Source organism: Lepidochelys olivacea, assembly GCF_965140295.1.
Source record: "Lepidochelys olivacea isolate rLepOli2 genome assembly, chromosome: 4".
Classification (NCBI taxonomy): Eukaryota; Metazoa; Chordata; order Testudines; family Cheloniidae; genus Lepidochelys; species Lepidochelys olivacea.
In genome coordinates this window covers 72,446,905-72,461,014 of record NC_140414.1, presented here as the reverse complement: position 1 = coordinate 72,461,014, position 14,110 = coordinate 72,446,905, and the positions used below count along the sequence as shown (strand labels likewise).

Below are 14,110 nucleotides of genomic sequence, written 5' to 3'. Positions count from 1 at the left end.
AGGAGTGATCTCTTTAGACATGGACCAATTCAGCTGTACAATGGACTCTACCACAATCCGCAGCAAAAACTTCAAATATATTGAACAAACAGGACAGACACTAGCTGTGCTATAATATTCTACCCTTATGTCTTCCATCCCAAATATTAAAAAAAAATTTAACTCTTCATATCTGGGTATGTTTAACTTTGAGAGCTCATTGGACCAATTTCTTTTTCTAGGACACTTGGCTTCCATGTTCTGACAGAAGCCATAATTAAAAGTTAGTCACTTAACTAAACAACATGAAGTTCAGAAGAAATAACTACTGCTTGCCATTTTTAGCTGGAAACATGCACTCTCAGGTCATCAGGGGGTTCCTGTCAACATCTGGGATGCCCCTTCAACAAGCTTTGGACATTAGCTATGAACACTTGAAAAATAAGTACTTTTCAGAAACACACAATGATGAAAATGACAATATGCCAGAAAAGTCAAACCTGTAGGAACCTGTTTAGTCATACAATTAAGCATAGAGGGAAAGGCAGGAACCAATGAGACACTACTAAAGAAACACAACTTCCTTAACAACCTCACTGATTATAAGACTGAAGCTTCCTTTATTATTACTGTTCCTAGAAGAATCTGTACAACATTTACTAATTTATCTGAATACTCAGTTGGCAGTGTAGCTATTTAAGAACTTCTGCATGAAATTCAGCCTGTTATTGATCAACTAGTGAAGAAATGTATATAATCTTGAATTTCTATTCATGCGAACATGACTTTTTATACAAAAATGGCATACCTTGGGTGACTTTTAGAACTCCTGACACTTTTATATTCTAAGGCTGCTTCAACACAAAACATACAACACACAAGGGAAAATTCTGACCTCAGTAACAGAGAGAGACATTCAAATATAAAGTCAGTTTGAAGATATTCCCTTTTATTAGAGAAGCCTCTAGTGATAATGATGAGATAGAGCCATTAAAGCACAATCTCCAGCTGACTTCACATTTTTTTCCTCCCAATTCCAATTATAGTATTTAGCAGCAACAATTTTCTCTGAATAATTTTCTCTGAGTTCTAGACAGACAGAACCTTCAACAGCTGCGATAAACTATAAATGATTTGAGGATGCATTTAACATGTAAAGGGGCACCATCAACTTAAAAATGTCACATTTTTGCAATTTTTAAACTTACAGCAATAGTAAGTAAAACTTGAGATTTCTATATATGAAAACACCTTGTTTCTTTATTTTTTACAGTTTGTTTACCTTGTGCATTTGATAGAGTTGTTTGCTAGCCTATTTCACTGATTTTTCTGTTTGCCTGGAACTTTCACACAGCAACAGTAGAGAAAAACATTTTTAAAAATAAGAAAACTAATTTTTAAAATCACAGAAATTGGAAGGACGACTTCGTATTGGTGCACAACAATTGGAAAACAAGAACAGATTTTTAAAAGAGTCATATAGATTGCTTCCCTATTTCTGCCCTAGAAGAAATGCAAAAGAGGAAGTGAGGAGAAAGAACACTGGATTCCTACTGTGCACTAAGTCACACAGCAAACAATTCAGGGGTTCATGGCATTAAGATATCTCATGCAGAACAGGATATGAGAAGCTCTGGAGGATTAAGTACAGCTGACAAATATTCTGAAAACCTTTCATTACTCCCCTTCCCTCACCCCCACCCCATAAACATAGGAAACACTTGTTGCAAAGAAGCTAATTGGCCAAGATTTTACATTCCAAGCAGGAAACATTTTCCATTCTGTTAATGAACTTCCATATCACTATGAAAGTAGCACTGACTTTGAACACTACTACTTCTAGACATTAAAGTTAAACTGCTAATTTGGCTCCAAAAAGGCTGTCTATTTTTAAGAAGTAATGTGTCAGGTCATTAAATTTGGTATTACTTTCTACCACATCCTCCACAACACAGCCTGGATCTCAGTCTCCACAATTCCTTTCCCCGTCCCAATTAGCCTTGCCCCACTTGATTCCTGCTCTTGCCCATCAGCCTAGTTCCATGTACATGATTTTCAGTCATTTCAGGGCCTCTCTCAAGCATAGCTTGTATTTGCATACGACCTTTAAAGAGAATACACCGGACCCTCGCTAGAACGCGGGATTTGGGATCCATGCGCAGTACCGTGTTAACGCGGGGACTGCATTAAAATGAATTGCAATTAAAGTAATTAAATTTGGGATCCATGGCCGCGACCGCATTGTATGTGAATTCGCGCTATATAGACGCACGTTCTAGTGAGGGTCCGGTGTATGTATTTCTAAAGGGATGCTATCAGTTCACTTAGGCTCAAATATTTCCATTCTTTAATGTTAATCCCATGCAGCATCCCTGACCGATACCTTTCATTGGTAATAATCATGCTGAGGTTCTCAAGACGCACACAGCTCTCCTCTGAGCTCTTTTTAAGGCATCGTGAGACACTGATGACAAAGGGGCAACTGCTATTTTTCCCTGGGGAAATTTAAAAGTAAAGACCAATAATCATGTCTGGCAGTCTGACTTTATATGTATTTGTGATAGCAGCCAGTGAAAACCCTGAAACGTCAGATTAGAAGTTAAGATATTGTTCTGAGCTAACTGTCTATTGGACTATTATTATTTTTGTTATAAATTACAGCATTATTGTATTCTAAATGTTAGAGTTTTGTTTCAGGGGACTTTCGTTGTTAAAGGTTGAATGTTAGGGCATTTTTATAAACATACACTCTCAACCCTACTCCAAACATCCATGGGGTCAAAGATTCATCACCAGCTACACATTTGAAGGGGTCCTTCTGTGTACGTATCTCCTCAGCCTGATCAGAGTTTTTGTCTGCTGGGGCTGCACAAAGTTTTAGGTTGGGCCAGAGTGGAGCAAGAGACCTGTCAAAATGAAGCACCATTCTTTGATGAGCCCCTACGTTTTAATGAAGAAATCTAGGAAAACCCAAGAAATTTAATTAAGTCTGGAGCTGTATTAATGCCCTTTGGCTCCACTGCATCTACTGCAGGAGCTCTGCTCCACCGCAAATAAGGAGAAAGTGTAAATCCTGGTGCAGGCAGGTCCAATTGATACAGGACTATTCCTACCTCCTTAGATCAAGGGTTCTTTTTTTCTCTAAAGATCCCTGTGATTCATGGAGTGGGAAGCCTTGGGCCCTCTAAGTTTAGTAGGCTCCGAAGTCCTCCCTCTTAAGTGGAGAGCATATAGTAAGCTTATGCAACGTGAACCTTGTAGAACTTTTCCCACTGGCCCATTCCTGTGAGAGGGAACAATACATGGGGTCCTCAGTGATGTTAGGTTTCTGTGATGTTTCATGGTACAAAGGTTTCATGGCATGAGTTTGAGATGGTCACCAGTCATGAATAATGAAGCCATAAGCAAGTAATGCTGGTCATTTCAAATGAGAGCTAGTAAAACCTTTATACTAACAAACATCATCATACGTATGTCTCTAAACATGTAATTATGCATTCTTTTAAAGAGGGGGCAACCTTTTGTTCAGGCTTAAAAAAACCTTACCTTTTTTAAAAAGAAACTGCACAGACAGGTACAGTATGCAATTCATGCTCTTTTGGGGTGCCTACATTAATATGCTTTAAAAACAGAAGTCAGACTTCATAGGAATATCACCCTCCTGTCAACTTTAGTAATCAAAATCTACATACACATATGCCTTAAAGCAACATAAAACATAAAGCAAAATCTTTGCTCAAAGGCGATCACTGCATTCAAGGAAGTAAAATTTCTAACTAGGATATTTCTGTTTGTTTTTACATCCACCTTAAAAGAACCTGGAAATCAAGAGACATAAAGGAAGATTTATTTCTCTAAAACAAGAAACCAAAGTATCACCTAAAGACCTAAAGCTTTCCCTTAGGATTCAGGCCTTGTGAACGGGGTGGGCGAGCGGGCGAGGAGGGAGGAAGGGAGTTGCAGCTATTGCAGTTTGCACAACAACGAAATAATAAGGCAGCCATACCTATCCCATATCCTTCATAGAGTTGTCTTTCATGCTCTATGGTCTGTTTGATGATTATCTCCCGGGAACTGTGCTGCCTTCCTTGTCTGCCTTTAATGCTGTTATGTAACTTAATTTGCTCCAGCTCATCACTGAATCGATGTAAATATCTGAAAGACAACAAGTTTAAGCTATGAGATGTCTCGTAATATTTTAATAAAACTATACTGGTTTGGTCATTTGACAGGGAAATATTTCTTTGCCATCTGCGCAACATCTAAATATGCCACCGATGCAAATCATGAATTTCGTGTGAAAAACTGTAATATTCTTCCAAAAGAGAAATTCTGTTTAGGCTGTGACCTCTAGACTCTTACCCCTCAGACTTAGCAGAGTATATAGCATGTCACCTATTGTAGCCAAGAACCTCTGGGAGAAGGAAGACTAGCGCTGTACTGGGAGAACTTCCAAACGACTACAGGATAATGAGGAGAGAGCAGATTTTGCTCCTACCTGTTTGTTATTATACGCAGCATTACCTGTTCCACCTATAGCAAAGGTCCAAGGCCAAAATGCCCTCTGTAATTTAGTCTGACCTCCTGCATAACACAGGGCATAGAACTTGCCCAAAATAATTCCTAGAGCATATCTTTTGAAAGAATATGCAACCAATTTAAAATCTGTCAGTGATGAAGAATCCACCACAACTCTTGGTAAACTGTTCTCACCATTACAAATTCATGCCTTATTTCCAGTCTGATTTTTGCCTATGTTCAATTTCCACTCATTGAATCATGTTATACTTTTTTTATTGATTAAAGAACCTGTTAAATATTTGTTCCCTATGTAGATATTTACAGACTATATTCAAGTCACCCCCTAACTTTCGTTAAGCTACACAGATTGAGCTCTTTGAGTCTATCACTGTAAGGCATGTTTTCTAAATCCTTTCATTTTTCTCATGGCTCTTTGCTGAACCCTCTCCAATTTATCAACATCTTTCTTGAATTGTGGGCACCAGGACTGGACACAGTATTGCAGCAGCAGTTGCACCAGTGGCAAAAAAACCTCTACCTCTACTTGAGAGCCCCCTGTTATTCATCCCAGAATTGCATTAGCACTTTTAGCCACCGCCTCACACATGTTCAGCTGATTATCCTGGGAAGCAGGGACTTTCAAAAAGATTTGTGGGCTGTAGTGGATAGAGTCCCCATCCTTTAAGTGTGGCCTACATTCTTTGTTCCTAGATGTATACATTTAGCCATACTAAAAACATGTTTGCTTGTGCCCAGGTCACCATGCGATCTACATCGTTCTGAGTCAGTGACCTGTCCTCTTCATTATTTATCACTCCCCCAATTTGTCTGTCATCCGCAAATTTTAACAGTGATTTTATGTTTTCTTCCAGGTTACTGATAAAAATATTAAATAGCATAGGGCCAAGAATTTATCCCTGCAGGACCCCACTAGAAATACACTGGCTTGATGATGATTGCCCATTTATAGTTACATTTTGAAACCCATCAGTTAGCCAGTTTTAAATCCATTTAATTGGCACCATATTCATTTTATATTGTTCTAGTTTTTTAGTCAAAATGGCATGTGGTACCAGGTCAAACCTTAGAGAAATCTAAGTATATTATGTCAACCCTATTACTTTTATCAACCAAACTTGTATCCTCATAAAAAAAGTTACAAAAATCTAGTTAGTTTGACAGGATCTATTTTCCATAAACCCATGTTGATTTCCATTAATTACATTACACTCCTTTAATTCTTTATTAGGAGAGTCCTGTATCAGCCACTCCATTGTCTTGTCAAGGATCGATGTCAGGCTGACAGGCCAATAATTAGCCGGGTCATGCTGTTTACCCTTTCTAAATATTGGCACAACATTAGCTTTCTTCCAGTCTTCTGGAACCTCCTAATTGCTCTAAGACTTACTGAAAATCAACCTTAATGGTCCAGCAATCTTCTCAGCCACCTCTTTTAAAACTCTAGGAAGCAAGTTATTTGGACATGCTAATTTAAAAATGTCTGACTTTAGGAGCTTCTGTTTAACATCCTCCAGAGATATTAGTGGAATTAAAAGAGCATTATCACCAGCATTTGATCAGACTATATCATCTGCTTTTTTCCCCAATTACAGAACAAACATATTTATTGAACAATTCTGCCTATTCTGCATTATTATTCATAATTCTACCATTTCCATCTAGTAATGGAACAATACCATTGTCAGAAGTTTTTGTTCCTAATATATTTAAAAAACTCCCTGGAAGATTTCTCCTTGTGTCCTCTTGCTTCCCTCATCAATTTTCTATAATTCCTAACTTCTGGTTTATATTCATTACTATAAACTTTCCCTTTCTTCCATTTGTTATATTTTATTTTTTATAGCTGCCTTCACTTCCCCTCTGTCATAAATATAAAGGGAAGGGTAAACCCCTTTGAAATCCCTCCTGGCCAGGGGAAAGCTCCTCTCACCTGTAAAGGGTTAAGAAGCTAAAGGTAACCTCGCTGGCACCTGACCAAAATGACCAATGAGGAGACAAGATACTTTCAAAAGCTGGGAGGAGGGAGAGAAACAAAGGGTTTGTGGGTCTGTCTGTAGTCGTCTTGGCCGGGGACAGAACAGGAATGGAGTCTTAGAACTTTTAGTAAGTAATCTAGCTAGGTATGTGTTAGATTATGATTTCTTTAAATGGCTGAGAAAAGAATTGTGCTGAATAGAATAACTATTTCTGTCTGTGTATCTTTTTTGTAACTTAAGGTTTTGCCTAGAGGGGTTCTCTATGTTTTTGAATCTAATTACCCTGTAAGATATCTACCATCCTGATTTTACAGGGGGGATTTCTTTATTTCTATTTACTTCTATTTTTTATTAAAAGTCTTCTTGTAAAACACTGAATGCTTTTTCATTGTTCTCAGATCCAAGGGTTTGGGTCTGTGGTCACCTATGCAAATTGGTGAGGCTTTTTATCCAACATTTCCCAGGAAAGGGGGAGTGCAAGTGTTGGGAGGATTGTTCATTGTTCTTAAGATCCAAGGGTCTGGGTCTGTAGTCACCTAGGCAAATTGGTGAGGCTTTTTACCAAACCTTGTCCAGGAAGTGGGGTGCAAGGTTTTGGGAAGTATTTTGGGGGGAAGGACGCGTCCAAACAGCTCTTCCCCAGTAACCAGTATTAGTTTGGTGGTGGTAGCGGCCATTCCAAGGATAACGGGGGTAATATTTGTTACCTTGGGGAAGTTTTGACCTAAGCTGGTAAAGATAAGCTTAGGAGGTTTTTCATGCAGGTCCCCACATCTGTACCCTAGAGTTCAGAGTGGGGGAGGAACCTTGACATGGTGGCACAGTGGTGGGATTAACCTGAAATCATTTTGAGATCCAGTTGAGATTTTTTGAACTAGAAATACAGATTTTAAAAAGGAATTTTTAGGAAGTCCAGAAGGCAGCTTTGAAACTGAAAGCAGCTTGGTTTCTCTCTGCTTTGTGGCCAAGCAGAGACAAAAGGGGATTATCTTGTGAATTGCAGGTTTTCTTGCCTGGAGGCAGGGTACTTAACTCCTGCAGGGAAATTCACAGTCTTCCAACCCAGAGGTTTTTTTTTTTTCTTTTCTTCCTAAAAGTAAATAGGGGGTGTGTGCTCTACCCATTTGCCTGGAGACAAAAGTGGCAAGGTTTTTTTTTAGGATTTTGATTTTTTTTTTTTTTGTTTTACAAGGAGCACAGGTTTGAAAAGAAATTTTTTTTTTCTTTGGGCTGGGTAAGCAGTTTTCCAAGTAGTTGGAGGTTTTTTGCTTTAATTTGGGCCCAGAGCAGAGACAAGGGAATTGTCTTTTTCTGTAGGCTGACAATCACTATCAGAGAATAGGTACTCTATTCCAGCACAGCAAAAGTTTACAGCCAAGTTTTGTTTGTTTATTTCTAAACCTCGGGTGTAAAGTTAGTTAAAAACAGAGAGGTTAGAATGGCCAAATCCTCAGCTCGACTACAGCTGGAATTAGCCAAATTTCAGGCTGAGGAAAAACAAAGGGAACATGAAAGACAGATAGAACTCATGCGGCTGGAGAAGGAGGTACAGGAGGCTGCCCACAAGAGGGAAATGGAGGCAAGGAAGCATGTGGAGGAGATGGAGAGGATAAAGGCCCAGCAGAATATACCAACAAACCCTAGCAATCCTTCTCCAGGTACCACTTTCCATCCCAGAAAGTTCCCCACCTACAAGGCAGGTGATGATACTGAGGCCTTCTTAGAAAACTTCGAAAGGGCCTGCCTTGGGTACAACATCTCTACTGACCAATACATGGTAGAGCTGAGGCCGCAGCTCAGTGGACCCTTAGCTGAGGTGGCAGCTGAAATGCCTAAAGAACACATGAACAAGTATGAACTGTTTAAATCCAAGGCGAGAGTCAGAATGGGGATAACACCCGAGCAGTCTCGTCGGAGGTTCAGAGCCCTAAGGTGGAAACCAGACATGTCATTTACCCGACATGCCTACCACATTGTAAAACATTGGGATGCCTGGATATCAGGAGCAAGTGTTGAATCTCCAGTAAATTTGCCCTTCCTAATGCAAATGGAACAATTCTTAGAGGGTGTTCCTGAGGAAATAGAAAGATACATCCTAGATGGGAAACCCAAAACTGTAATTGAGGCAGGAGAGATTGGAGCCAGATGGGTGGAGGTGGCAGAGAAGAAGAAAACTGGTCGCAGTTGGAGCGGAGACCAGAAGGGACCACCCCAGACCACACCCTATTACCGGGGGCCGCCCAAAGCCCCACCTACCTCCCAAAGAACCCTCCAGACCCCTTATCGTCCCACCACCCCGTTCTCCAGCAACCCTCCTCGCCCCAGTGACCCGTCAGCTGGACGATGTTTTAAGTGTAACGAGCTGGGGCATGTAAAGGCCAACTGCCCCAAGAACCCCAACAGATTACAGTTCATTGCACCGGAATCACACCAGAGGTCCACAGGCCCAGATACCTCCCAGATACCCTTGGAGCGGAGGGAAACTGTGAGTGTGGGTGGGAAGAAGGTCACCGCGTGGAGGGACACCGGAGCACAAGTGTCAGCTATCCATGCTTCCTTAGTGGACCCCAATTTAATCAACCCAGAGATCCAAGTGACGATTCAACCCTTCAAGTCCAACTCTTTCAATTTGCCTACAGCCAAGTTGCCTGTCCAGTACAAGGGCTGGTCAGGAATGTGGACTTTTGCAGTCTATGATGATTATCCCATCCCCATGCTGTTGGGGGAAGACTTGGCCAATCATGTGAAGCAGGCCAAGAGGGTGGGAATGGTCACCCGCAACCAGGCTAAACAAGCCGTGAGGCCTAGCTCTGTTCCGGAAACTTCTAACAGGACCCAGTCAGAGGTGATGGACCTGGACCCCAGGCCAATGTCTGCAACAGCAGTAGTGGATCCAGTCCCAGAGACCCAGACGGAACCAGTCCCAGAACCGGAACCAGCCGAACAACCAACACCAGACCCCGTGTCAGCACTGAATCCAGTACTTGCAACCTCAACACCAGAGGGCCCCACCGAACCTGAACTGGCAGCAGCCGATAACCCTACACAAGAGGCTCAGCCGGAGCCTGAATCCCAACATAGTGCACCAGCGGAGAGCGGTTCACAGTCAACAGAAACAGCTCCATCCCCTATATCGCTTCCAGAGGGACCAAGCCTAGGTCCACAATCCCATGAGGAACTGATGTCTCCAGCATCAAGGGAACAGTTCCAGACCGAACAGGAAGCAGATGAAAGCCTCCAGAGAGCTTGGACGGCGGCACGGAGCAACCCACCGCCTCTCAGCTCTTCTAATCGATCCAGGTTTGTTGTAGAAAGAGGACTCTTATACAAGGAAACTCTTTCTGGGGGACACCAGGAAGACTGGCATCCTCAGAGACAGTTGGTAGTTCCAACTAAATACCGGGCCAAGCTCTTGAGCTTAGCCCATGATCACCCTAGTGGCCATGCTGGGGTGAACAGGACCAAAGACCGTTTGGGGGGGTCATTCCACTGGGAGGGAATGGGCAAGGATGTTTCTACCTATGTCCAGTCTTGTGAGGTGTGCCAAAGAGTGGGAAAACCCCAAGACCAGGTCAAAGCTCCTCTCCAGCCACTCCCCATCATTGAAGTTCCATTTCAGCGAGTAGCTGTGGATATTCTGGGTCCTTTTCCGAAAAAGACACCCAGAGGAAAGCAGTACATACTGACTTTCATGGATTTTGCCACCCGATGGCCGGAAGCAGTAGCTCTAAGCAACACCAGGGCTAAAAGTGTGTGCCAGGCACTAGCAGACATTTTTGCCAGGGTAGGTTGGCCCTCCGACATCCTCACAGATGCAGGGACTAATTTCCTGGCAGGAACTATGAAAAACCTTTGGGAAGCTCATGGGGTAAATCACTTGGTTGCCACTCCTTACCATCATCAAACAAATGGCATGGTGGAGAAGTTTAATGGAACTTTGGGGGCCATGATACGTAAATTCGTAAATGAGCACTCCAATGATTGGGACCTAGTATTGCAGCAGTTGCTCTTTGCCTACAGAGCTGTACCACATCCCAGTTTAGGGTTTTCTCCATTTGAACTTGTATATGGCCGTGAGGTTAAGGGGCCATTGCAGTTGGTGAAGCAGCAATGGGAGGGATTTACACCTTCTCCAGGAACTAACATTCTGGACTTTGTAACCAACCTACAAAACACCCTCCGAACCTCTTTAGCCCTTGCTAGAGAAAACTTACAGGATGCTCAAAAAGAGCAAAAAGCCTGGTATGATAAACATGCCAGAGAGCGTTCCTTCAAAGTAGGAGACCAGGTCATGGTCTTAAAGGCGCTCCAGGCCCATAAAATGGAAGCATCATGGGAAGGGCCATTCACGGTCCAGGAGCGCCTGGGAGCTGTTAATTATCTCATAGCATTCCCCACCTCCAACCGAAAGCCTAAGGTGTACCATATTAATTCTCTAAAGCCCTTTTATTCCAGAGAATTAAAGGTTTGTCAGTTTACAGCCCAGGGAGGAGACGACGCTGAGTGGCCTGAAGGTGTCTACTACGAAGGGAAATGTGCTGGTGGTGTGGAAGAGGTGAACCTCTCCATGACCCTTGGGCGTATGCAGCGACAGCAGATCCAGGAGCTGTGCACTAGCTACGCGCCAACGTTCTCAGCCACCCCAGGACTGACTGAACGGGCATACCACTCCATTGACACAGGTAATGCTCACCCAATTAGGGTCCAACCTTACCGGGTGTCTCCTCAAGCTAAAACTGCTATAGAACGGGAGATCCAGGATATGTTACAGATGGGTGTAATCCGCCCCTCTGAAAGTGCATGGGCATCTCCAGTGGTTCTAGTTCCCAAACCAGATGGGGAAATACGTTTTTGCGTGGACTACCGTAAGCTAAATGCTGTAACTCGCCCAGACAACTATCCCATGCCACGCACAGATGAACTATTAGAGAAACTGGGAAGGGCTCAGTTCATCTCTACCTTGGACTTAACCAAGGGGTACTGGCAGGTACCGCTAGATGAATCTGCCAAGGAAAGGTCAGCCTTCATCACACATCTCGGGCTGTATGAATTTAATGTACTCCCTTTCGGGCTGCGAAATGCACCCGCCACTTTCCAAAGACTTGTAGATGGTCTCCTAGCGGGATTAGGAGAATATGCAGTCGCCTACCTTGACGATGTGGCCATATTTTCGGATTCCTGGGCAGACCACCTGGAACATCTACAAAAAGTCCTTGAGCGCATAAGGGAGGCAGGACTAACTGTTAAGGCTAAGAAGTGTCAAATAGGCCTAAACAGAGTGACTTACCTTGGACACCAGGTGGGTCAAGGAACTATCAGCCCCCTACAGGCCAAAGTGGATGCTATCCAAAAGTGGCCTGTCCCAAGGTCAAAGAAACAGGTTCAATCCTTCTTAGGCTTGGCCGGTTATTACAGACGATTTGTACCGCACTACAGCCAAATCGCTGCCCCACTGACAGACCTAACCAAAAAGAAACAGCCAAATGCTGTTCAGTGGACCGGAAAGTGTCAGAAGGCCTTTAACAAGCTTAAAGCGACACTCATGTCTGACCCTGTACTAAGGGCCCCAGACTTTGACAAACCGTTCCTAGTAACCACAGATGCATCCGAGCGTGGTGTGGGAGCAGTTTTAATGCAGAAAGGACCTGATCAAGAATTCCACCCTGTAGTGTTCCTCAGCACAAAACTGTCTGAGAGGGAAAGCAACTGGTCAGTCACTGAAAAAGAATGTTATGCCATTGTCTACGCTCTGGAAAAGCTACGCCCATATGTTTGGGGACGGCGTTTCCACCTGCAAACCGACCATGCTGCACTAAAGTGGCTTCACACCGTCAAAGAAACTAACAAAAAACTTCTTCGGTGGAGTTTAGCTCTCCAAGATTTTTATTTCGACATCCAACACATCTCAGGAGCTTCTAACAAAGTGGCTGATGCACTCTCCCGTGAAAGTTTCCCAGAATCAACTGGTTAAAATCGTCCTTGAGATGTGGAAAATATTGTTAGTCTTTATGTACTTGGTAGTATATTTAGAGATGCATGTGTCTTATTAACTCTGTTTTCCTAGAGCTCCAGGAAGAAATCCCAGCCAGTGTTTCACCCTAGCTGAGATTTGGGGGGCGTGTCATAAATATAAAGGGAAGGGTAAACCCCTTTGAAATCCCTCCTGGCCAGGGGAAAGCTCCTCTCACCTGTAAAGGGTTAAGAAGCTAAAGGTAACCTCGCTGGCACCTGACCAAAATGACCAATGAGGAGACAAGATACTTTCAAAAGCTGGGAGGAGGGAGAGAAACAAAGGGTTTGTGGGTCTGTCTGTAGTCGTCTTGGCCGGGGACAGAACAGGAATGGAGTCTTAGAACTTTTAGTAAGTAATCTAGCTAGGTATGTGTTAGATTATGATTTCTTTAAATGGCTGAGAAAAGAATTGTGCTGAATAGAATAACTATTTCTGTCTGTGTATCTTTTTTGTAACTTAAGGTTTTGCCTAGAGGGGTTCTCTATGTTTTTGAATCTAATTACCCTGTAAGATATCTACCATCCTGATTTTACAGGGGGGATTTCTTTATTTCTATTTACTTCTATTTTTTATTAAAAGTCTTCTTGTAAAACACTGAATGCTTTTTCATTGTTCTCAGATCCAAGGGTTTGGGTCTGTGGTCACCTATGCAAATTGGTGAGGCTTTTTATCCAACATTTCCCAGGAAAGGGGGAGTGCAAGTGTTGGGAGGATTGTTCATTGTTCTTAAGATCCAAGGGTCTGGGTCTGTAGTCACCTAGGCAAATTGGTGAGGCTTTTTACCAAACCTTGTCCAGGAAGTGGGGTGCAAGGTTTTGGGAAGTATTTTGGGGGGAAGGACGCGTCCAAACAGCTCTTCCCCAGTAACCAGTATTAGTTTGGTGGTGGTAGCGGCCATTCCAAGGATAACGGGGGTAATATTTGTTACCTTGGGGAAGTTTTGACCTAAGCTGGTAAAGATAAGCTTAGGAGGTTTTTCATGCAGGTCCCCACATCTGTACCCTAGAGTTCAGAGTGGGGGAGGAACCTTGACACCCTCTAAACCAGATTGGAAGAAGTACAGCCTTCTTCCTTGATTGCCTGACACTTCCCATTATAAGACCCTATTTTCCGTTGCTTATAACTTTGCCAAACTTTAATCACTTGAGCAGAAATTTCTCAGATCAGGTGTCTGCCTCAGGCAGAACTTTTCTGAATGTTTCAGCTAAAATGATTTTGCCACTTCAAAGAACGAGATTAGAGAAAAGTGTTATTTTGCCTAGGTTAAACATTTGTACTATAATTTCTCTGAGAAGCTCTAGTGCCTCCACGCTTTGGAGCAAGAACTTGAAATTTGGTGGGGGTAGACGGGGCTGTCCTATTTTTGCCATTCGGGTGAAACAAACAGCCAAACCTGTCTAAGATACGAGCCTATGAACAGTGCCACCCAGAGGATTCAGGGGGCCTGGGGCAAAGCAATCTCAAGGGCCCCTTCCATAAAAAATAGTTCGTTTTGCCACCCCAAGCGTCGAAGAAAAAAGAAAAAAAAAGAAAACCCAAGTCATGCTGCCGAAGAAAGAAGAGGACAGGACGACACGCTGCCAAACTGCCACAGAAGACT

The 14,110-nt window shown here is 42.8% G+C and overlaps 1 protein-coding gene across 1 annotated transcript in view; it reads right to left on the bottom strand.

The window, feature by feature from the left end:
- Positions 1-14,110, bottom strand: part of TMA16 (translation machinery associated 16 homolog) — a 53,028-nt gene that overhangs the window by 21,769 nt on the left and 17,149 nt on the right. The window contains exon 5 of the mRNA XM_084626292.1: positions 3,986-4,134. Within this exon, the coding sequence (XP_084482418.1) occupies positions 3,986-4,134 (149 nt within the window). The remainder of the gene's footprint in view (positions 1-3,985; positions 4,135-14,110) is intronic.